This window comes from Chelon labrosus, assembly GCF_963514085.1.
Source record: "Chelon labrosus genome assembly, chromosome: 2".
NCBI lineage: Eukaryota > Metazoa > Chordata > Actinopteri > Mugiliformes > Mugilidae > Chelon > Chelon labrosus.
In genome coordinates this window covers 886,806-912,390 of record NC_140338.1, presented here as the reverse complement: position 1 = coordinate 912,390, position 25,585 = coordinate 886,806, and the positions used below count along the sequence as shown (strand labels likewise).

General features: G+C 43.2%; 1 protein-coding gene and 1 pseudogene across 2 annotated transcripts in view; both read right to left on the bottom strand.

Moving 5' to 3' along the window:
* Nucleotides 1-2,440: 2,440 nt before the first annotated feature.
* LOC311499420 (protein NLRC3-like) overlaps nt 2,441-25,585 on the bottom strand; it is a 235,836-nt pseudogene continuing 212,691 nt past the window's right edge. The window contains exons 3-8 of the transcript in view: nt 8,580-8,815; nt 6,490-8,281; nt 4,726-4,899; nt 3,302-3,475; nt 2,846-3,019; nt 2,441-2,649 (exon numbers count right to left, since the gene is read on the bottom strand). The product of the transcript in view is annotated as a protein NLRC3-like (transcript). The remainder of the gene's footprint in view (nt 2,650-2,845; nt 3,020-3,301; nt 3,476-4,725; nt 4,900-6,489; nt 8,282-8,579; nt 8,816-25,585) is intronic.
* On the bottom strand, nt 19,140-25,582 carry LOC311499593 (protein NLRC3-like). Its single transcript, XM_084560633.1, has 4 exons — nt 24,636-25,582; nt 22,461-24,303; nt 20,751-20,924; nt 19,140-19,617 (listed from the first exon to the last, which is right to left on the bottom strand). Exons 1-4 carry the CDS (start codon nt 24,868-24,870, stop codon nt 19,440-19,442), a joined length of 2,430 nt encoding a protein of 809 aa, XP_084416759.1. The 5' UTR covers nt 24,871-25,582; the 3' UTR covers nt 19,140-19,439.

Sequence of the window (25,585 nt, the reverse complement as noted above, 5' to 3'; positions counted from 1 at the left end):
CGAGTGAGGAGGATGTTGTGATCAACAGTGTCGAAAGCGGCACTAAGATCCAGTAGTATGAGGATGGCATTATCGCCTGAATCTAGTGTGAGAAGCAGATCATTAGTTACTTTAAGCAGGGCTGTTTCAGTGCTATGAAGGGATCTGAAACCTGACTGAAAAGGTTCTAATATATTGTGAGTGGTCAGAAAGGGAGTCAGCTGTGACAGAACAGCTTTTTCCAGGACCTTAGAAATAAAAGGAAGCTTGGAGATGGGGCGGTAGTTTTTTGGGCAATTGGCGTCGAGGTTGTGTTTTTTAAGCAAGGGTTGGACAACCGCATGCTTGAAAATTGTCGGGACAATGCCAGTTGCAAGGCATGAATTTAAAATGATCTGAATGGAGGGGCCAACTGCATCAAAAACATCCTTTATAATAGAGGAGGGAATGGCATCATGGGGTGATGTAATAGGATTCATGTGCAATACCAAATCCCTCAATTCAGTGAAAGAAATAGGCTGAAATTTGTTAAAAATAGCTGGTACACCTGGGCAATCAGGCGGAGCAAAAGATGAGGTGGGGGTAAACAGTGATCTAATGTTCTCAATTTTGGTGGTAAAAAACTTGAGGAATTTCTCACAGGTGTCAGTGGATACATCAGGGACTGGAGAATTTGGGGGGTTGATAACAGAGTTTATAGTGCTAAATAAAATTTTAGGTCTATTTGAGTGTTTACTGATCAGACTAGAGAGATGCTTTGCTCTGGCTTTTTTTGCTGCTGCCTGGAAAGAAGCTAATGCAGATTTAAACATTTCTAAGGAGACAGTGAGGTGATCCTTTTTCCATCTCCTTTCAGCTTTACGACAGGCCTGCCTGAGAGAGCGTGTGGCCTCATCTAGCCAATAATGAGATTTTAATTTGGGGCGGGTGTAAGTGAGAGGAGCTACAGAGTCAAGAATGGAGGAGCAAGATGAGTGGAAAAGGGTAACTAATTCATCTGGGCTAGAGGAGGATGATTCCGCTGTTGCAATGGTAGATGCAACAGTTTTACTTAGAAATTCATCCGAAAACTGAGCTGCAGTAAGAGAGTGAATATGGCGAGAGTAACGGCCTTGGGTTCTGGCAGCTCGCAGGGGACTGGAGAGGGTGATGTCAAATATAATAGGCTTATGATCAGAGAAAGTGGCATCCTCAATCACAATATTATCAACAGTAAAACCGTAAGATAAAATGAGATCAAGCGTATGTCCCAGTTTATGAGTAGCTTTGTTTATATGTTGCGTAAGGCCAAAGACATCTATTACACCACAGAATTCGCTAACCATAGGTTTGTCTGGACAGCAGACGTGGATATTGAAGTCACCAAGTATGAGGAGGCGATCATACAGTGAAACGAAATGGGAGAGAAAGTCAGAGAACTCGGTTATAAAGTCTTTGTCAGGCTTAGGGGGCCTATAGATCAGTACACAAACCAATGGGGCCATAGCAGATTCGACAATGACACACTGCAGTTCGAAAGTAGAAAAACTCCCAACAGAGAGTGTCCGTAATTTAAAGTTATTGCTAAAAACAAGAGCCACACCGCCTCCTCTTCCGACGCACCTCGGTGTGCTAATGAATGAGCAGTTGGTTGGGCAAAGTTCACCGAAAACAGAAGACTGGCCAACTCCAGCACCAATCCATGTCTCAGTTAAAAACAGGAAATCCAGATTGTGACGAGAGAAAAAGTCATTTAGAACGAAGGTCTTGTTAGACACAGACCTGCTGTTGACCAGGGCCAGTTTTGCATTGGAGTGAACCACAGCCAGGGGGCGTCGAGAATATTCCAAAGGGCGGATGTTCAGGGAATTTACCCCACCGCTACGGATACGCAGCCTGGGTCGAGCAGGACTGACAGGCGATTGGGGCTGATGCAGGGTGATGGATACATGGAAGGAGTACCTCGGATCCCACGAACGTCGAGCCAGGTAGAGATCTTTCCGACCTAGATGGGCTGCAGAGAGCTGGTAGGGCCCTGGTTGTGCGGGAGAAACACTCGCTCCTCTCCTGAACTTCACCCGGACGCCTCCGCGATTTCCTCGGCGCCTCCGACGCTTCTTCCGGTAAGAGACGCAGCAAGGTAGCCGAAGGACACACTCCACGGTGGGGTCGATAAACGGAGGGTGACATCTGTCACAAGAGACAGGAGACCCGCTAGTGTGGGTCACCAGTGCGTATCTAAGACGCAACAAAGTCTGCTGATCATAGGTCCATGTAGCAGCAACAGAACAGCGCCAGCAAAGCAAGAGTGCCAATACAAACAAACATAGCGCAAAACGGACAAGTGGGAGCTGGCGGCTGAGCTGACGGCAAACCGACAAACACACTGGCGCCATCTTGCTCATGTGCTCCCAAGACAATGATGCAGCTCATCCAGTATGTCTTGACTTTGATACTAACTGTGTTTAGGACAATACTGCTGATCATAACATGGACTGACTACAAGCCTCTACTGACCTCAGAGTCTCCAGTCTACAGTCTGGACTCTCCACAAGATCAAGAAGCTTCTTCACTCCTGAATCCTTCAGACTGTTGTTACTTAGGTCCAGATGTATCAGATGGGAGGGGTTGGACTTCAGAGCTGAGACCAGAGAATCACAGCTGATCTCTGATAAACTGCAGCTCCTCAATCTGAATAAACAATAAAAATTCAACCAGATGTCTTGAAATGATTAAGACTGTCGATGAGCAAATGAGTAAATGTCTTTCTGTTAGTGCAGATCATCACCACGTCAGTCTTCTATAGTATGTTCTGGATGAACATGAATTAGTTTCAGTTGGTGATTAAACATATCAGATCTACAACAGTAACACAGAGTGAACCTACTCCAGAGTCTCCAGTCTACAGTCTGGACTCTCTAGAAAACCACACAGCTGCTTCACTCCTGAATCCTTCAGACTGTTGTAACTCAGGTCTAGATGTTTCAGATGAAAGGGGTTGGACTTCAGAGCTGAGACCAGAGAATCACAGCTGATCTCTGACAAACTGCAGCTCCACAAACTGAATAAAGAATAAAAGATGTAGAGAAAATTAATAATAATTCAATCAGATGTGTTCAGGTTTTAAATGTGTAGCTCAACATTGCTGTGTCCTAACAGCCTTTAAGCTTCATTGACTTTAACAACAAACAGTGGGCATTTTCTACAGTTTTTGCTTCAAACACTCGTCTTGAACTAAAGGACATTTACAGATTTATGGAGGAAACTTCTGGATGAACATCAATTAGATTCAGTTGATGATTAAACATATCAGATCTACAACAGTAACAGACAGTGAACTGACCTTAGAGTCTCCAGTCTACAGTCTGGACTCTCCAGAAAACCACACAGCTGCTTCACTCCTGAATCCTTCAGACTGTTGATACTCAGGTCCAGATGTTTCAGATGGGAGGGGTTGGACTTCAGAGCTGAGACCAGAAAATCACAGCTGATCTCTGACAACCTGCATCTGCACAGTCTGAATAAAGAATAAAAGATGTAGATTAAATCTAATCAGACATGTTTGACTGACTTTGTCCTTCTGTTATTGTGGATCTTCATCACGTCTTCTACAGACATCATCTCTTACTGACTAAATCCACATGTAACATGTAACACCAGTTGTAGCATCCCTTTACTGCTTCTCTGTGTATTTTAGAACAGATGTTAAAGTTTCAATGATGACTTTCAATCTGTTATGATGTTGGTCCTTGATTGTATCTCTGACATGTTAACCCTCCACTAGTAGAGCTCTGTTACTAATTCCTGGATTGAGGCTAAAAACCAGAGGAGACTGAGCCTTTGTAGTCAGAGACCCTCGACTCTGGAAATGAGCTCAACCTTTTGTCAGGTTCAAATGAGCAGCAGAAGCAGAAGATCTTGGCTGCAGTTCAAACTTTACTGATCAGAGATCTCTTCATACACTCCATGTTTAACCTCTGAGAGATAAAATAGTTGATGATTCTGAAACAGAGTGTGATTTGTTCATGAACACAAACTCTGTTCTGGCTCTAAATCACAAACACTATGACTGGTCTCATCTGCCTTCTTTCTGCAGTCATTCCAACAGAGTCCTGTCTCTTCTCCAGCTTCTGTTTGAAATCCTCGCACTGAGCCTGAATCCTTCTTTGTTGGGATGTTTGGGCCTGTGTTAGGCTGCTGTTTAGGACTCTGCTTTAACACACACCTCACCACAGCAGCTGTGTGGCTTGTCTCTGTAGCAGCCATGTCAGCTTCTGATCCCATCAACATCATCACAGTTCCTAACTTCAACTTCATCAAGTTTTCCATTCATGTCTTTCTCTTCTTTCTCTGACCTGTCTCTCTCTGACTCTCTGCAGCCTGTTTTTATCTGCTATCATCAGATCTTCAACAGCCTCATTCACATCCTCACACACTCTACAGCCTCATCAGTACTGACTTCATCTTCACTGACTGATGGAGCACAACATGAACCTGCGGAGGCTCACATCATCTCCCCGACATGACTCCACTTCTGTCACCTTTAAATGAACCCTGCTCAGATCTTTCACTTTTATTTGGAGCCACAAGGAAAAACTATTGTTCAGCAATTTGGAAAAACACAACATTTGAGAAAAAGAAGAAACTTCTTCAGATTTGTGCTCATGGAAATACTGAGCATTTATCAACTAAAGAACATTTGACACATCAATGATTTGAACTGAATAAATAATGAAAACCTACAACAGCTCCAGTCAGTGAACTGACCTCAGAGTCTCCAGTCTACAGTTTGGACTCTCCAGTCCAGCAAACAGATGCTTCACTCCTGAATCCTTCAAGTCATCATGATTCAGGTCCAGCTCTGTCAGATAGGAAGGGTTGGACTTCAGAGCTGAGGCCACAACTTCACAGTGAGTCTCTGAGAGTCCACATCCAGTAAATCTGTGATTAGAAAACATATAAAATCTGTTATAAAATCAGATAATTTATATGCTAGATCCAGACTGAATGAGTATGAAACAGAGTGAGGTGATCATCTGATGAACATCTGTGATTCAGCTCATCTCATCTTACTGTGTTTGACATGCCACAATGACTCTCTTCAAAAAACAAGATCACATTACCCCAATTTTAGCGGAAAGTCAGTAGCTCCCTGTACGTTTCCGGATTGATTTTAAAATTATTTTACTTGTATTTAAATGTATTCATGGCCTCGCTCCACAGTATCTGTCCAAACTCCTCCAGCCATACGCTCCCTCACGCTCTCTCAGGTCGGCAGATCAGCTATTGTTGGTTGTCCCAAATACAAAGAGGAAGATGAGAGGTGACTGAGCCTTTGCAGTTGCTGGCCCCAAACTGTGGAACAACTTGCCTTTGCACATCAGGCAGGCCGACGGTCTTCCTCATTTTAAATCCTCCCTTAAAACACATGTTTTCCTCTTTGGCTTTTAACTCAGCATGAGATGTTGGTTCTTATTGTTTGATCGGTTTTAAGATTTGAATCTTGTTTCTAATTTTTCTTACAGCACTGTAGCCAACTGTGTTGTTTTTAAAGTGTTTTATAAATAAAAATTGATTGATTGATTGATTGATGCAGACTTTTAATGACAATCTCTGATCTGCTCTCATCTTGTAGATGAAGGAGGGAAAATGGAGTTCGGCTTTTGACATTTAGGGTTCCATACTGTCCACAGTCTGTCAGTGTGGTTTGATCCACACAGTCAGAATGAAGACATCTGGTTGATGAAAACATTTCTTCACTTTGACTCCAGAACATTTAGAATCAGTTGAACTCAGTGAACAGTTCCAGTTGGACAGATGATCTCTCTTTGCTACCTACTACTGTCAGCTATGACTGTTCACGTCCATACGCAGGAAAAATCTGATGACTGCTGCCAAATGCTACAGAAATTAAACTAAACACTTGACAAGAAGGAATCCACTTTTTATACAAACACAGTGTGTTAACTGAACCCATGATATCTGATTGATGATTAAGTGAATATGAAGTTTCTCTTTAAGAGGTGATGTATTACAAGTGAATGCTAATATTTGTGTTTTTGTATGATGAGCTTACAGCCCGAAGGAGATCTAAAAGAAAATGAAGACAGATTACAAACAGATCTGAACTGGTTCATCCTACATAGCATGTCATGTAGAAAACATCTTGGGACAAATAATGTAAAAATATACCTCAAATAAAGTGACACTTGTAATTTGAGTTTGGTAATTTTGTTCCATGTTATGGGGCGGCATAATGGAGTGGTGGTTAGCTCTGATGTCTCACAGCCACCAGAAGGTTCCAGGTTCGAATCCATGCCGACTGGTGCCATAGGTGTGAGTGTAAATGGTTGTCTTTCTCTCTGTGTTAGCCCATTGATAGACTGGAGACCTATCTAGGGTGTACCCTGCCTCTCGCCCAATGACAGCTGGAATAGGATCCAATAATGTAATCCGGTGTATATCAGAAGAACAAAACTACAGAATCAATATCCACTGATTGATTCTGTTAATGATCACATTAAGACTCACCGAGCCTTTCTGCAGTTCCTCACAGCTGGGATCAGTCTCCGTTGTCCCTCCTTTGATGTGTTGTACTTCTTTAGATCAAATTCATCCAGAACCTCCTCTGATATCTGCAGCATATATGCCAGAGCTGAGCAGTGGATCTCAGAGAGTTCCTCTGATCTGTTCTCTGACTTCAGGAACTCTTGGATCTCCTGATGAACTGAGAGGTCGTTCATCTCCATCAGACAGTGGAAGATGTTGATGCTTCTGTCAGGAGAGATTTCATCAGTGTTCATCTCCTTCAGGTTGTTGATGGCTCTCTGGATGATTTGTGGACGGTTCTTTGTCTGACCCAGCAGACCTCCTAAGAGTCTCTGGTTGGACTCCAGAGAAAGGCCATGAAGGAAGCGAACAAACAGGTCTTGGTGAACATTTTTACTGAGCAGGGATTTCTTCATGGCTCCATACAGGAAGTCATCCAGAGACTTATTGGAGACCTGGTGGTCGTTCCCCAGGAAGTCCTCCAGCACCTCTGACTTCTTGTTGGTGTAACAGTGGAACATGTAGACTGCAGCCAGAAACTCCTGAACGCTCAGATGAACAAAGCAGTAGACTGATTTCTGGAAGATCACACTCTCTCTTTTGAAGATCTCTGTACAAACTCCTGAGTACACTGAGGCCTCTGTCACATCAAGACCACAGAGCTCCAGGTCTTTTTGGTAGAACATGATGTTTCCTTTCTCCAGATGTTCAAACGCCAGCCTCCCCAGCTTCAGAAGAACTTCCCTGTCAGCCTCCATCAGCTCCTGTGGACTCGTCTCATGTCCCTCATGGTACTTGTTCTTCTTCCTCTTTGTCTGAACCATCACAAAGTGTGAGTACATGTCAGTCAGGGTCTTGGGCAGCTCTCCTCTCTGCTCTGTAGTCAACATGTGCTCCAGAACTGTAGCAGTGATCCAGCAGAAGACTGGGACTCCACACAGGATGTGGAGGCTCCTGGTTGTCTTGATGTGGGAGATGATTCTGCTGGACAGCTCTTCATCACTGAACCTCCTCCCGAAGTACTCCTCCTTCTGGGCGTCAGTGAAGCCTCGTGCTTCTGTTAGCCTGTCAACACATGTATGAGGGATCTGATTGGCTGCTGCAGGTCGGGAAGTGATCCAGACCAGAGCCGAGGGAAGCAGTTTCCCCTTGATGAGGTTTGTCAGCAGCATGTTGACTGATGCCTTCTGTGTGACATCAGACACAACCTCACTGTTGTTGAAGTCCAATGAAAGTCTGCTTTCATCCAGGCCGTCAAAGATGAACAAAAGTTTACAGACAGCCAGCTCCTCTGCTGTGACCTTCTGTAATGTTGGATGGAAAACATGGAGCAGCCTGAGAAGACTGTACTGCTCATCTTTGATCAAGTTCAGCTCCCTGAACGAAAGCAAAATCACCACACTGACATCTTGGTTTTCCAAACCCTCTGCCCAGTCCAGAGTGAACTTCTGCACTGAGAAGGTTTTTCCAACACCAGCGACGCCGTTGGTCAGAACCACTCTGATGTGTCTCTGTTGGTCAGGTAAGGCTTTAAAGATGTGGTGGCACTTGATTGGAGTGTCATGGAGGGCCTTCATCTTGGAAGCTGTCTCAAGCTGCTTCACCTCATGTTGGGTATTAACCTCTTTACTCTGTCCCTCTGTGATGCAGAACTCAGTGTAGATCCTGTTGAGGAGGGTTCCACTTCCTGTTAAATCACTTCCTTCAGTCACACATTCACATCTCCTCCTCAGACTGATCTTATGTTCATCTAAAACCTCCTGCAGACCAACATCTGATGGAAAGAAGAACAAACGTGAGACAACAACAGTCATCTCTGTTTGAAGTCACAAAGAACAGACTTTAAATGAATTGTAAAGGTGTTTTTCTTTCTACAATGATAAGTTTTTGGAGAAGACATTGTTTGATTGAGAGCAGAGGCAGCAGGTTGAGATTCAGAAGCTTGTCTGCAGCTCTTCATCTAACAGCTCACTGTTGTTAAATCCACATGCTGTAGAACACAACAATGTGTCTGGATTAAATCAACAGGTTTCCAGAAAAGAGTCCATCAGCAGACAGATGTGCAGTCTTACTTTGTACAGTGCTGCTCTGACTGGCTGTCTGCAGTCCAGGTCTTCTTCTGGATCTTGGTCCACACTGGGGACAGGAGGAGTCTCCTGATGAAGCAGACTGGTCGCAGTATGAGGTGATGCACTGTCTGCAGAACCAGTGTCCACAGCTGCTAGAGACTGGATCCTTCAGGACGTCCTGACACAAAGCACAGCAGGACAGCTGCTCCTCCACAGAAACAGGACTCCTCTTCCTCTCTCTGTCAACACATTTCTTCATCACTAAAATCATTTGCAGATTGTCAACATTTGACATCATTGTCCACAAACTCAGACGCTCACAGAGAAAAGGTAAAATTTTAAATTGACTTCCTTTGATTTCAACTCTCCTGCTTTCATCAACACCAATCAACTGCTTTTCCTATCTGTCTGTCTTATTAAACACTGAGTCATCTACCTGCCGTTTGCTGTTAATACAAACTCAGCTGAAAATCTTTACACACTTCAACATTAGGACAACTACATCTGAATATTGATGAGTGGACATTATGAAATGGAGGTTCTAATGTGTTTTACTACAGAAATACCATCAGTACTTCCTGGTTCTAAAACCCAGACTAGGATCTTACCAACCTGCACTAAAACATCTGCATCATGACTATAAATCTTTCAGCAGAACATTTCTGCTTCATCCTAAAATCATCATCTTCCATCAGGTCAGTTTACAGTAGAAACAGTCTCTTACTTTGTGTCTGAGGGTCCAGGTTCTTCACTGAATCCTGGAGGTAATCCTTTGGGCGAGTCACTCTTCATAGACAGACAGCTGGATACTGTAGAATCTGCTTTCTCCATCTTCTGGACTTCAGTCAGTCTGAGAGGTAAACCAGAAACACTCATTGAGTTTACATCAACTTCAGTTACAGTCAGTCTTCTCCAGTCAGCTCATTTCTTAACTTTCATCCAACCACACTGAGGTCAAACATATTTTCACTGGAAGACATTTCACTGAAACACAACAATGACTGAAACTGTTCAGAAGGTTTGTGACGCCCTGGCTGCTGTCTCTGGATTTATTTCAGTTTAACACTAACTCTGTCAATGCAGCTCAGTCTGATCCATAATATTTAATTATCTGGCTACATGTGTTGTAATGTCAGCTACCACAGCTAAGGGCTAACTGAGCTACATTCTCCAAGAAACAATGACAGTGACTGACAGTAAAGGACAGAGTTTCTCTCCAAACAACAAAGTAGCATCAGTTTTAAAATCCCTCACCAGACATCCTCCATGTTCTCTGCTGTGAGGCTTCTTGTTGCTGTTTGACAGTCTGACCACAACCACACTCATCACTCACCCTGAATCTACAGTTCACTGAAGGACAAGAAAGCTTGGACCAATTTTCATGTTTAGTGTCACTCATCTTGATTAATTCACTTTATTATGTCCTCAGTGAAATGACTTCTATCCACACAAACTAGATTTGATGGTTTTATGAAGGGAGTGACTGAGCGAGAGAGAGCAGTGGTGGTTGAGAGACCTAGAGAGTGAATGAGGATCTCTCTCTCTGAGCTGTTACTGATTGGAGGAGGCACACACACCGACCAAAGGTTGAAGTTCAGAAACAATAAGGAAATAGAGTCAGAGTCTCTGCAGATAAACAATCTTTTTTACAACTTTTACAACAAGAAGTCAGAATCTTGCACCACTGAATGAGACCTGGTTGGACTCTAAATATAAAACCGTCTTCATTACAATGACAAACACTACAACATCAAACTCACTCTCTCCTGACCTGTTGTGTAGAAACAATCAAACTGCATATACAGATGTAGTGTGTCAGTAACAGAAAGAGAAGACGACTAAGAACAGTTTATGATCTTGGTTCATGTCTTACAAAGAGAGAGAGGAGAGGTCATGTGATAGAACTACTGTACAGCACTTGAACACAGACTTTTCTCTGTCCTTGACTTCTCAACACCTGCAAACACTCAGTTATCTTCACATCCCTGTCAGAAATAAAAAGTCCAAATGTTGTTTTAGATCATTTCACATTAAACAGATGAGCTGTTTTATTAACCTGATGTGACAGAAGAAACAGGAAGCTGCAGGTCCTCAGCACTAAACACTGTTCCAGCCGTTTGTAGCAGTTCTCTTACTTTGTGTCTGAAGGTCCAGATTCATCACTGAAGCCTGGACCTTGAAGTCTAGACTCTTCATAGACAGACATCTGGATCCTGGAGACTCTGCTCTGCTCTCCCAACTTCTTTATGGTCAGAAGTTCATTGTGAATCGTCTTCCCTCAAGGACACTTCGACATAAGGCACATTCCGGGGATCGAACCGCTAACCCTCTGGTTCGTGGACAACCCGCTCCACAGTCCATAAAGAGAAAACTGACTCAGATGATAATAATGTTGTGTTAACACTCACCCTCTCTCATCGTTCAACCTTCTTCTGTCCACTCAAAATAAACTCTGAGCTGATTTCAGCGTTCTCTCCCTGTTCTCATCAAACTTGATCACCTGCTCAGATGAGCTCCTCCCCTCTGCATTTACAGGAAATCAGGTGAGTTTATCTGTGAGGATCAGACTCACTACATGATGTGTTTATGAGCACCACTCTCAGCTTCAACTAAATGGCTTTTAATAAAGTCACTTTATCTTCACATTCAGATCATGTCAATAAAATGTTCTTTTCCAGACTAAATAAAAACCAAGAAGCTCCTGCATGTTTGTGTGGGACAGGTGACAGTGGGTTCAGGTCAACAAGCTTTCATCTGACCCTCAGCACAGGAGCCCTCCTGTCACCCTGACACCAACACTTTGGTAAATGGTAAATGGCCTTTTCTACCTATTGGTACTCAAAGCTGGACTCTAGAGACCCATTCGCTCACACAAGCACGCACACAATCACACACCAGTGCCACGCACTGGGAGCAACTGGGGGTTCAGTGTCTTACTTCGACATGTTGCACATTCCGGGGATCGAACCGCTAACCCTCTGGTTCGTGGACAACCCGCTCTACCTACTGAGCCACAGTCTACTGGACCCCTTTCACATCCCATCACAGTTCACTCACCATCCTTAAATCCACTCATGACACCATCATAGATCTCATATCCAGTACCAAGCAGCACAGTCAGTGGGAGCAGGTAGCCCAAGCAGTCACTTAGTGCCACCACAACAACCTCCTGCTCAGGACGTCCAGAAACCATCAGACACAGAGCCCCAGCCAACACTACAATCCCCCATCCATATCTCAGGTCAACCATCACACATTAATTTCTACGTCTTCACATGCTTAACACCATCATTTAACAACACTTGTAGGTGGAAAGAAAGTATTTCTAGAACCATCAAAGACTCTCCTGAACATCTGGATGAAACATGATGATTAGTCTGTTGATGAACCATAAAAACACAGCATTTACATAACTTTTATGCTAATTGGCAACCAGCAACTTGATCATTATTTAGAGCTGAGTTTGTGGCTCCCTGATGAATTAAAGCCCAGTAATCACACTTTTTAGTCTCCAACAATTCCTGCTCATTTCCCACTAAATGCTTCATTATATTCATCTTTTATTGGGAAAGCACAGACGCTAAGTTTATTATTTATTCAGTGATAACTTGAATCCTGAAAACCTCCACATGCATCGTCACTTCACTGCTGGACTGTTTAAAGTAGTTACAGAAAATATCTCAGGTAAATAAAAGTAAATAAAGACATTAGAGATGAAATACGTCACTTAACTTCACGCAGCTCCTCATACATCAACATGATCACATCAGATATTAACCACATGATGACAATAGCAACCATGTTAGATAATTTTATGATCCTTTAACTTATATACTTAACTTTTAATCTTTTAAAATGCTCTCATTACTAATGATCAGACATCACTTATTCATGTGATCATTTCTAATAGTGGTTGAATGAATGAGTTAAACTCCTCTTCCTCAGATCAGCCTTGTTGAGTAGGTGGTCTTTAATGTGACCCAGGACTCATTGTGTGTTCACACTACCAAAGGAAGGTCACATGTGTCCCAGACCACCTCCACATGTGGACTGACACCAGATCAGTGTTCACACCTAGACCTGTTTAACCTGGACAATACAGACCAGATCAGTGTTCACACCTGGACTTGTTTAACCTGGACTCCAGAGACCAGATCAGTGTTCACACCTGGACCTGTTTAACCTGGACTCTAGAGACCAGATCAGTGTTCACGCCTGGACCTGTTTAACCTGGACTCTAGAGACCAGATCAGTGTTCACACCTGGACCTGTTTAACCTGGACTCTAGAGACCAGATCAGTGTTCACGCCTGGACCTGTTTAACCTGGACTCTAGAGACCAGATCAGTGTTCACGCCTGGACCTGTTTAACCTGGACGCTAGAGACCAGATCAGTGTTCACACCTGGACCTGTTTAACCTGGACGCTAGAGACCAGATCAGTGTTCACACCTGGACCTGTTTAACCTGGACGCTAGAGATCAGATCAGTGTTCACACCTGGACCTGTTTAACCTGGACGCTAGAGACCAGATCAGTGTTCACACCTGGACCTGTTTAAACTGGACTCTAGAGACCAGATCAGTGTTCACACCTGGACCTGTTTAACCTGGAGACCAGATCAGTGTTCACACCTGGACACTTGTGATTGGATCGTACAAAACGGATGTTAATGCAAAGTCTGAATGTAGGGGAATATTACTCCATCACTCACAGAGTGAATAAACATGAAGACGTCACCGAATAAATAAAACTGCAACAGCCTTAAACATCTCTCCTGAAATATGACTTTAATCATTAATACAGCACAGCAGACTGAAAGGTTGGAGTTTGTTTAAAGTTTGTTATCTCCTGTTTAGTGGATTGAAAAGGAAAATTAATAAATTAAAGTAATTTTAAAAACATTTCTTCTTATTTTCCTCTGTAAACGGAGCAGGAAGGTTTTAGGTATAAAGTTAATTTGAGATTAGATCTGCATATTGAGAGCCAGAGCCTGGATTTCAATCATTTTTAGCCTCATTTTAGTTTTATTTCATAAAGTCTGAAATGTTTTGTCTAATTTGTTAAGGTCTAAATTATTTCAGTGTGTAATCTTATTAATGAGTGGAGGCTTTCATGAAAACTAACATATTTGTTCTAGTATTTGTTTCTTTCGTGTTATTATTGTGCAGCTATTCAAACTTTCGTGGATGAAATCAAACATTAATTAAACATTTTAAACTCACATAAACTTTGTCGAAGGTTTTGTCGAAGAACATCAGTGACTGGTTTAGAGGCAGCTCTGCGGTGGAGTCGGAGCCGGGCAGCAGCTGCAGGTCCCCGGCATCTTCTCCGAACTCAAACAGCTCCTCCAGCTCCAGAGCCCGGGACAAAACGCTCAGGCTCAGCAAGCACGACCAGACCCGCAGGAGGCTCCAGGACCCGGGACTCATCGTTCAACCTTAGCGGTGATCCCCAGTGAAGGAAGCCGGGGAGGAGGTGAAGCGAAGCAACGGTGCACAGTGACTGACTGAAGGGGAGGGGAGGAGGCTGCTGGGAGGGGGGCGGGTCAATGGATGGAAGTCACTTCCGGTAACAGCTTAAATTAAATTAAACTGTTAGAACTGTAAATATTACTAATGAACTAATAAAAAATAGTTCTACTAAAAAACAATAAACTTTTCCAAAAATCTTCATTCATTCATTTTCTGTACCCGCTTATTGCTGTTAAGGGCCGCGGGGGTTGGGCAGCACAGTGGTGTGGTGGTTAGCACTGATCCCTCACAGCAAGAAGGTCACCCGTTCGAATCCGTGGGCCGGCTGGCCTTTCTGTGTTGCCTGTGTCTGCGTGGGTTCTCTCCAGGTTCTCCAGCTTCCTCCCACCGTCTAAAGACATGCTGGTTAGGTTCATTGGTGATTCTAATTGGCCGTAGGTGTGAGTGTGAATGGTTGTCTGTCTCTGTGTTATCCCTGCGATGGACTGGCGACCTGTCCAGGGTGTACCCCTGCCTCTTGCCTGATGACAGCTGGGATAGGCTCCAGCAGACCCCCGTGACCCTTAACAGGACTAAACAGGTATAGAAGATGAATGAAGAAGGTCGCGCGGGTCTGGGAGCCTATCCCAGCTGTCATTCCAAAAATCGTTATTTTTAATTAAATTAAGTTTCTGGGAACTGCACTGTTATTTGGGGGAACAGTGGCGTGGTGGTTAGCACAAGAAGGTTCTGGGTTCTAATCCAGGCCGACTGGTTCCTTTCTGTGTGTAGTCTGCATGTTCTCCCTGTGTCTGCGTGGGTTCTCTCCAGGTTCTCCAGCTTCCTCCCACCGTCCAAAGACATGCTGGTTAGGTTCATTGGTGATTCCTAGTGAGGAAACAGCCCCTCGTTGTGGCCTTTGGAGGAACTGCAGCTGACCTCATCAACATCTCTCTATCCATCCAGTCCAGTCCATTCAGAGAATCAGTGGGAAGCTTCCAGTAAATAGACGGATCCACTGAGTAAATGACGTAGTAAACCCATTGATCCAAAGGGTCAGGAGTTTTCAAATAAATAATTTGACAGATAGTTTCACAGTCATGTCAGAGTGTGGTTAGTTCATTGTCTGCAAGTAAAATGGGACAGTCCAGAGTTTGTGGTTAGTTCACGATCTACAATAATAGTGGGAAAGTCCAATTTCTGTAATTAGTTCACTGTAAAAAATATGAAAAGTCAAAGACTGTAGTTAGGTCACTGTCTGTAAGAATAACAGGACAGTCCAGTCTGTGTGATTAAGTAATAGAGGAGAACTGTAGAGTGGTGTCTTTAGTTCACTGTTTTTCTAGAACGGTGGGACAATCCAAAATGAGCGGTTAGTTCACTTTCTTTCAGAATAGTGGGACAGTCCAGAGTCTGTGTGGCTAGTTCAGTGTCTGTAAAAGAAAGTGGGACATTCATGTGTGTGTGGTTAGTTAAATGTCTGTAAATTTAGTCGGACAGTCCAGTAAGTGTGGTTAGTTCATATCTATAAAAAATAGTGGGACAGTCGAGAGTCAGTGGTTAGTTCACTCTCTGAAACAATAGTAGGACATTCAAGTGTGTGTGGTTAGTTACATTTTTGGAGGAAATTTTTGAGTGTCGTGAAAGGCGCCTATAAATAAAATGTATTATTATTATTATTATTATTATTACATTTTTGGAGGAATAGTGGGATAGTCCATAGTTTGTGTGTACATGTATGTCTGACAGTGCTGTATGCGATGGAGATGTCATTTTCCCTGCGGGAACCTCCCAAAGGGATCAATAAAGTTCTCTATCTATCTATCTATCTACACTATATTACCAAAAGTATTCGCTCACCCATTCAAATGATCAGAATCAGGTGTTCTAATCACTTGGCCTGGCCCCAGGTGTATAAATTCAAGCACTCAGGCATGCAGACTGTGAAACAAGACATTTGTGAAAGAATGGGCCGCTCTCAGGAGCTCAGTGAATTCCAGCGTGGAACTGTCATAGGATGCCACTTGTGCAACAAATCCAGTCGTGAAATTTCCTCGCTCCTAAATATTCCACAGTCAACTGTCAGCTCTATTATAACAAAATGGAAGCGTTTGGGAAAAACAGCAACTCAGCCACGAAGTGGTAGGCCACGTAAAGTGACGGAGAGGGGTCAGCGGATGCTGAAGCGCATAGTGCAAAGAGGTCGCCGACTTTCTGCACAGTCAATTGCTACAGAGCTACAAACTTCATGTGACCTTCAGATTAGCCCAAGTACAGTACGCAGAGAGCTTCATGGAATGGGTTTCCATGGGCGAGCAGCTGCAGCCAAGCCACACATCACCAAGTGCAATGCAAGGCGTCGGATGCAATGGTGTAAAGCACGCCGCCACTGGCCTCTAGAGCAGTGGAGACGCGTTCTCTGGAGTGATGAATCACGCTTTTCCATCTGGCAATCTGATGGACGAGTCTGGGTTTGGAGGTTGCCAGGAGAACGGTACATTTCAGATTGCATTGTGCCAACTGTGAAATTTGGTGGAGGAGGAATTATGGTATGGGGTTGTTTTTCAGGAGCTGGGCTTGGCCCCTTAGTTCCAGTGAAAGGAACATTGAATGCTTCAGGATACCAAAACATTTTGGACAATTCCATGCTCCCAACCTTGTGGGAACAGTTTGGAGCGGGCCCCTTCCTCTTCCAACATGACTGTGCACCAGTGCACAAAGCAAGGTCCATAAAGACGTGGATGACAGAGTCTGGTGTGGATGAACTTGACTGGCCTGCACAGAGTCCTGACCTGAACCCGATAGAACACCTTTGGGATGAATTAGAGCGGAGACTGAGAGCCAGGCCTTCTCGACCAACATCAGTGTGTGACCTCACCAATGCGCTTTTGGAAGAATGGTCAAAAATTCCTATAAACACTCTCCTCAACCTTGTGGACAGTCTTCCCAGAAGAGTTGAAGCTGTAATAGCTGCAAAAGGTGGACCGACATCATATTGAATTCTATGAGTTAGGAATGGGATGGCACTTCAGTTCATAGAATGAGTAAAGGCAGGTGAGCGAATACTTTTGGTAATATAGTGTATCTATCTATCTATCTATCTATCAAGTTCATGGAAACAGTACCAGCTGGTGGCCGTTAGAGGAACTGCAGCTGACCTCATTAACATCTCTCTATCAGAGTCCATTCAGAGAATCATTGTCAATCTCGGAGACTCTAAAACAGTGTGACAGTCAAGAGGATAGTTCACTGTCTTTAAGAATAGTGGGAGAGTCACTGTTTCAGGTGAAGTTGAACCCAAATGCAGGACACAGGCATGAATTTAATGAATTAACAAATGAAGACAAAGCGCTACTTTTGAGAGGCAGTTTAATCCAAAAACACAAAGAGTAGATGATGCAACAGAGAACAAAGGGAATGGCAGGGCTATATATGCATGTGGGCAGAGGTCGTCTCTAACTGCTGTTTCCTTCCTGTGTTTTCAGCAGAATAAGAATTGAATTAATGTCATTGTTTATTTGCTGTAGTTTTTCTTTTCTGTCTGTAGTAGGGATTATCTTTCTGAGAATTCAGTGAGTCTGCTGTATTCTACAGTGTTCTACAGTCTGGACTGTTCAGTTGGAGGTCTTTCTGGAGGAGTCCCTACAGAACCTGGATAGAGGACAGGCCGTTGGGATCCGTCTCGAAGGACCAAGCTGTTACGGGATTTCTTTCATCAAGAAGACAGAGTAACTGGAGTCTTGTTCAAAAGTTTTACTTGCAGGAAGGAGTCGATACATTACAGCAGGTACAGAAGTGACTGACAATAGCTAGGTTACATTCACTTATATACAGTATGAACCAGTTAATGTAACTACGTATTATCTACTGTACATCAGCTCAACTGAGAAACTTGTTCTATTGGTGCAACTCTGATTACCAAGCAACATGGAGAGATATGAAAGAGCACTTACGAGGGGAAGTTCCAGTTCAGACACATTAAGGTGATAAAAGATGAAGTAAACTACAACCAATTGAAAATATGAATCAGTGGCTGTAGAGGTGATACTGAGCCAGATCTTCAGGTCAGGAAGACACATTCGGTCTGGAGAGTTTGTCATTAATGGGTCATTAGAGAACCACTGATCAGGGAAAGAAGCTACCACCCAGGTTCACCTGAACCACATCCTCTAATCACAGGTGAGAATCTGGTTAAGAGACACTAGTTATAGTTTCAGGTGAGCACCACCGTAACTCCCCACCACTCATTTAAATCTGAAGAAGACACTTTTTCATCTTCAGTCTTTATCTTTTACCACTATGAATACACCAATAATATCACATATTCATGTAAAAAGCAGTCTTCACTTTTTAAAACAACATAAACCCACATCCATTGGAACTGAACAGAAGCTCCAACAGTGTCAGGAAATATCAGAGAAATGTTCAAAAAGTTTTAGATTCCAATGTTGACTCAGTGGAGTCCATAAAGCAAAGAGCAGAAACAGAAACACATCCATATGCTGAGTGAGTGAAACTGAACACTGGCTGCATCACTGTGAGTAGAATGTGTGTTTTAGCTCATGTTTCTGCTGAACATGTGGTTTATTTTGCAGCATTTATCTGCAGTCAGAGTCTCTCTACACACAAGCTGCTCACACACCGTCCTCTTCACAAAGATCACCATCCCCATCTCCATCTGTAGAGAGAAGAAAGAAGAGAGAAGATAAATTAGTGTTTCCAGAGACTCCCTTCATCAGCTGTCAGTCAGTGATGCAGCTCATCCAGTATGTCTTGACTTTGATACTAACTGTGTTTAGGACAACACTGTTGAACGTAGCATGGACTGACTACAACCCTCTACTGACCTCAGAGTCTCCAGTCTACAGTCTGGACTTTCCACAAGATCAAGAAGCTGCTTCACTCCTGAATCCTTCAGGCTGTTGTTAGTCAGGTCCAGATATTTCAGATGGGAGGGGTTGGACTTCAGAGCTGAGACCAGAGAATCACAGCTGATCTCTGATAAACTGCAGCTACTCAATCTGAATAAAGAATAAAAGATGTAGATTAAATATCATCAGACATGTTTGACTGACTTTGTCCTTGTGTTATCGTGGATCTTCATCATGTCTTCTACAGACAGTAATATGTGACAGTGTGAGGTGTGCGATCTCCTTCCAGCAGCTGTGGTTCAGAGAGAATGGACTGATACAGCAGGAAGCTCCGACACTAAACACACCTCAAACACCTGCATCTGAACACATGATCTCATCTGTGTGTGTTGACCAGGAATGCAGCTATCAACATTATACAGTTGTTGAAATGTGTTTGTGTTTGTCTTCAGTTTGAGGAACAATAAAGTTTAAAATGAAAATATATTAGATTCAGTTGGCAATTCAACAAATCAGATCTACAACAGTAACAGTCAGTGAACTCACATCAGAGTCTCCAGTCTACAGTCTGGACTCTCCAGAAAACCACACAGCTGCTTCACTCCTGAATCCTTCAGGTTATTGCTGGTCAGGTTCAGATGTTTCAGATGGGAGGGGTTGGACTTCAGAGCTGAGACCAGAGAATCACAGCTGATCTCTGACAACCTGCATCTCTCCAAACTGAATAAAGAATAAAAGATATAGATTAAATCTAATCAGACATGTTTGACTGACTTTGTCCTTCTGTTATTGTGGATCTTCATCATGTCTTGCACAGACATCATCACTTACTGACTAAACCCACTAACATGTAACACCAGTTGTAGCATCCCTTCGCTGCTTCTCTGTGTATTTTAGAACAGATGTTAAAGTTTCAATGATGACTTTCAGTCTGGTATGATGTTGGTCCCTGATTGTATCTCTGACATGTTAACCCTCCTCCAGTAGAGCTCTGTTACTAATTCCTGGATTGAGGCTAAAAACCAGAGGAGACTGAGCCTTTGTAGTCAGAGACCCTCGACTCTGGAAATGAGCTCAACCTTTTGTCAGGTTCAAATGAGCAGCAGAAGCAGAAGATCTGGGAGTTTGTGCTGCACTTCAAACTTTACTGATCAGAGATCTCTTCATACACTCAATGTTTAACCTCTGAGAGATAAAATAGTTGATGATTCTGAAACAGAGTGTGATTTGTTCAGGAACACAAACTCTGTTCTGGCTCTAAATCACAAACACTATGACTGGTCTCATCTGCCTTCTTTCTGCAGTCATTCCAACAGAGTCCTGTCTCTTCTCCAGCTTCTGTTTGAAATCCTCACACTGAGCCTGAATCCTGCTTTGTTGGGATGTTTTGGCCTGTGTTAGGCTGCTGTTTAGGACTCTGCTTTAACACACACCTCACCACAGCAGCTGTGTGGCTTGTCTCTGTAGCAGCCATGTCAGCTTCTGATCCCATCAACATCATCACAGTTCCTAACTTCACCTTCATCAAGTTTTCCATTCATGTATTTCTCTTCTTTCTCTGACCTGTCTCTCTCTCAGACTCTCTGCAGCCTGTTTTTATCTGCTATCATCAGATCTTCAACAGCCTCATTCACATCCTCACACACTCTACAGCCTCATCGGTACTGACTTCATCTTCACTGACTGATGGAGCACAACATGAAAAACACAACATTTGAGAAAAACAAGAAACTTTTTCAGATTTGTGCTCATGGAAATACTGAACATTTATCAACTAAAGAACATTTGACACATCAGTCAATGATTTGAACTGAATAAAGAAAGAAAACAACAGCTCCAGTCAGTGAACTGACCTCAGAGTCTCCAGTCTACAGTTTGGACTCTCCAGTCCAGCAGACAGATGCTTCACTAATGAATCCTTCAGGTCATTAAAACTCAGGTCCAGCTCTGTCAGATAGGAAGGGTTGGACTTCAGAGCTGAGGCCACAACTTCACAGTCAGTCTCTGAGAGTCCACATTGATTAAGTCTGTAATTAGAAAACATATAAAATCTGTTATAAAATCTGATCATTTACATTCTAGATCCAGACTGAGTATGAAACAAAGTGAGGTGATCATCTGATGAACATCTTTGGTTCAGCTCATCTCATCTTACTGGGTTTGACATGACACAATGACTCTCTTCAGTCTCTCTCATAGCTGCAGACTTTTAATGAAAATCTCTGTTCTGCTTTCATCTTGTAGATGAAGGAGGGAAAATGGAGTTACATTTAGGCTTCCATACTGTCCACAGTCTGTCAGTGTGATTTGATCCACACAGTCAGAATGAAGACTTCTGGTTGATGAAAACATTTCTTCACTTTGACTCCAGAACATTTAGAATGAGTTGAACTCAGTGAACAGTTCCAGGTGGAGAGATGATCTCTCTTTGCTACCTACTACTGTCAGCTACGACTGTTCACGTCCATACGCAGGAAAAATCTGATGACTGCTGCCAAACGCTGCAGAAATGAAACTAAACATTTGACAAAAAGGTATACAATTTTTATACAAACACAGTGTGTTAACTGAACCCAGGATATCTGGTAGATGCTTGAGTGAATATGAAGTTTCTCTTTAAGAGGTGATGCATTACAAGTGAATGCTAATATTTGTGTTTTTGTATGATGGGCTTACAGCCTGAAGGAGATTTAAAAGAAAATGAAGACAGATTACAAACAGAACTAAACTAAACTATAAAACATCTTGGGACAAATAATGTCAAAATATACCTCAAATAAAGTGACACTTGTAATTTGAGTTTGTTAATTTTGTTCCATGTTATTTCAATTAAAACCACTGAGGCTTCCCCCAGCATTCTCCATGGTCACATTCATTCATTCATTCATCTTCTGTAACCGTTTGTTCCTGTGAAGGGTCATGGGGGTCTGCTGGAGCCTATCCCAGCTGTCATTGGTCTAGAGGGGGGGTCCACCCTGGACAGGTCTCCAGTCTATCACAGGGCTAACACAGAGAGACACTCACACCTATGGCCAATTTAGAATCACCAATGAACCTAACCAGCATGTCTTTGGACGGTGGGAGGAAGCTGGAGAACCTGGAGAGAACCCACACAGACACAGGGAGAACATGCAAACTACACACAGAAAGGAACCAGTCGGTCTGGATTAGAACCCAGAACCTTCTGGCTGTGAGGCATCAGTGCGAACCACCTCACCACTGTGCCACCCTCCATAATCACAATGACTTCATAACGGAAAATGATACTACACAACCTCTGAAGTCCTTCATTAATTTCATCAGGTTAACATGAAGTCTCCATCACACAAATTAAGATACATACAATACATATAATAACATACATATAAAAATCACAATCAACTAATAAATCTACATTTTTATACTCACAGCATTTTAAACAGCTTCTGAAATCAACTCAACTTATGTATAATGTTTGAGGTAAAACTACGAATAATAACAATAATTCAATTCTGTGTATATCTGAAGAACTAAACTACTAATCTTCTCTGATTGATTCTGTTCATGATCACATCAGGACTCACTGAGCCTTTCTGCAGTTCCTCACAGCTGGGATCAGTCTCCGTCGTCCCTCCTCTGATGTCTTGTACTGATGGAGGTCCAACTCATCCAGAACCTCCTCTGACATCTGCAGCATGTAGGCCAGAGCTGAGCAGTGGATCTCAGGGAGTTTCTCTGATTTGTTCTCTGACTTCAGGAACTCTTGGATCTCCTGATGAAGTGAGAGGTCGTTCATCTCCACCAGACATAGGAAGATGTTGATGCTTCTGTCGGGAGAGATTTCATCAATGTTCATATCCTTCAGCTTTTTGATGGCTCTCTGGATGATTTCTGGACTGTTCTCTGTCTGACCCAGCAGACCTCCTAAGAGTCTCTGACTGGACTCCAGAGAGAGGCCATGAAGGAAGCGAACAAACAGGTCCAGGTGACCATTTTTACTGAGCAGGGATTTCTTCATCGCTCCAAACAGGAAGTCATCCAGAGGTGAGAAATAGGTGGGCTGGTTAAAAATCTTCTGGAGAAGAGACAAGTTTGATGTCTTCTCTTGGTATTTCTTCCCCAGGAAGTCCTTCAGCACCTCTGTCTTCTTGTTGGTGTAACAGTGGAACATGTAGACTGCAGCCAGAAACTCCTGAATGCTCAGATGAACAAAGCAGTAGACTGATTTCTGGAAGATCACACTCTCTCTTTTAAAGATCTCTGTACAAACTCCTGAGTACACTGAGGCCTCTGTCACATCAAGACCACAGAGCTCCAGGTCTTCTTGGTAGAACATGATGTTTCCTTTCTCCAGATGTTCAAACGCCAGCCTCCCCAGCTTCAGAAGAACTTCCCTGTCAGCCTTCGTCAGCTCTTGTGGACTTGTCTCATGTCCCTCATGGTACTTGTTCTTCTTCCTCTTTGTCTGAACCATCACAAAGTGTGAGTACATATCAGTCAGGGTCTTGGGCAGCTCTCCTCTCTGCTCTGTAGTCAACATGTGCTCCAGAACTGTAGCAGTGATCCAGCAGAAGACTGGGACTGCACACAGGATGTGGAGGTTCCTGGATGTCCTCATGTGGGAGATGATTCTGCTGGACAGCTCTTCATCACTGAACCTCCTCCTGAAGTACTCCTCCTTCTGGGCGTCAGTGAAGCCTCGTACTTCTGTTACCCTGTCAACACATGTAGGAGGGATCTGATTGGCTGCTGCAGGTCGGGAAGTGATCCAGACCAGAGCCGAGGGAAGCAGTTTCCCCTTGATGAGGTTTGTCAGCAGCACGTTGACTGATGCCTTCTGTGTGACGTCAGACACAACCTCACTGTTGTTGAAGTCCAATGAAAGTCTGCTTTCATCCAGGCCGTCAAAGATGAACAAAAGTTTACAGACAGCCAGCTCCTCTGCTGTGACCTTCTGTAATGTTGGATGGAAAACATGGAGCAGCCTGAGAAGACTGTACGGCTCATCTTTGATCAAGTTCAGCTCCCTGAACGAAAGCACAATCACCACACTGACATCTTGGTTTTCCAAACCCTCTGCCCAGTCCAGAGTGAACTTCTGCACTGAGAAGGTTTTTCCAACACCAGCGACGCCGTAGGTCAGAACCACTCTGATGTGTCTCTGTTGGTCAGGTAAGGCTTTAAAGATGTCGTGGCACTTGATTGGAGTGTCATGGAGGGCCTTCATCTTGGAAGCTGTCTCAAGCTGCTTCACCTCATGTTGGGTATTAACCTCTTCACTCTGTCCCTCTGTGATGTAGAGCTCAGTGTAGATCCTGTTGAGGAGGGTTCCACTTCCTGTTACATCACTTCCTTCAATCACACATTCACATCTCCTCCTCAGATTGATCTTATGTTCATGTAAAACCTCCTGCAGACCATCATCATCTGGAAAGAACAAACGTGAGACAGAAAGAAAACACTCATCATTGTTTGAAGTCACAAAGAACAGAAAACTGACTTTTAAATGTTTTGAAAAGAGTTTTTTCTTCTCACAATGAAACGTTTTTGTAGGAAACATCAGTATTTGATTGACAGCAGAGGCAGCAGGTTGAGCTTTAGCAGCTTATCTGCAGCTCTTCATCTAACAGCTCACTGTTGTTGTTAAATCCCCATGCTGTAGAACCCAACAATGTGTCTGGATTAAATCAACAGGTTTCCAGAAAAGAGTCCATCAGCAGACAGATGTACAGTCTTACTTTGTACAGTGCTGCTCTGACTGGCTGTCTGCAGTCCAGGTCTTCTTCTGGATCTTGGTCCACACTGGGGACAGGAGGAGTCTCCTGATGAAGCAGACTGGTCGCAGTATGAGGTGATGCACTGTCTGCAGAACCAGTGTCCACAGCTGCTAGAGACTGGATCCTTCAGGACGTCCTGACACAAAGCACAGCAGGACAGCTGCTCCTCCACAGAAACAGGACTCCTCTTCTTCTCCCTGTCACCACATTTCTTCATGAATTAAATAATTTGCAGATTGTCAACATTTGACATCACTGTCCAGAAGCTCAGACACTCACAGAGAACAGGAAAAGTTTGAATTGACTTTCTTTGATTTCAACTCTCCTGCTTTCATCAACACCAATCAACTGCTTTTCCTATCTGGCTGTCTTATTAAACACTGAGTCATCTACCTGCCGTTTGCTGTTAATACAAACTCAACACTTCCTGCAGAGACTTCACAGTAAAAGCCTTCCATCAAAGAGAGCTGATTATGTCCTTCACTGTTTTATCTTGAGTTAGTTCAGTCTGAACTGAGCTTAGAAGAGTCTAAGAAGTGTTACGGATGGGGACTGTACTGATAGGGAGTATTGATCAGATAAAGATCACATTCTAACTATACTGGCTAGTTGCTACACACTGACTATGGGAGGAGGAGAAAACTGCAGTTCAATCCATCCACTAGTAGCCCAGCTGAAAATCTTTACACACTTCAAGATTAGGACAAATATATCTGAATATTGATGAGTGGACATTCTGAAATGGAGGTTCTCAGGTGTTTAACTACAGAAATACCATCAGTACCTCCTGCTTTTAAAACCCAGACTAGGATCTTACCTACCTGCACTAAAACATCTGCATCATGACTATAAATCTTTCAGCAGAACATTTCTGCTTCATCTTAAAATCATCATCTTCCATCAGGTCAGTTTACAGTAGAAACAGTCTCTTA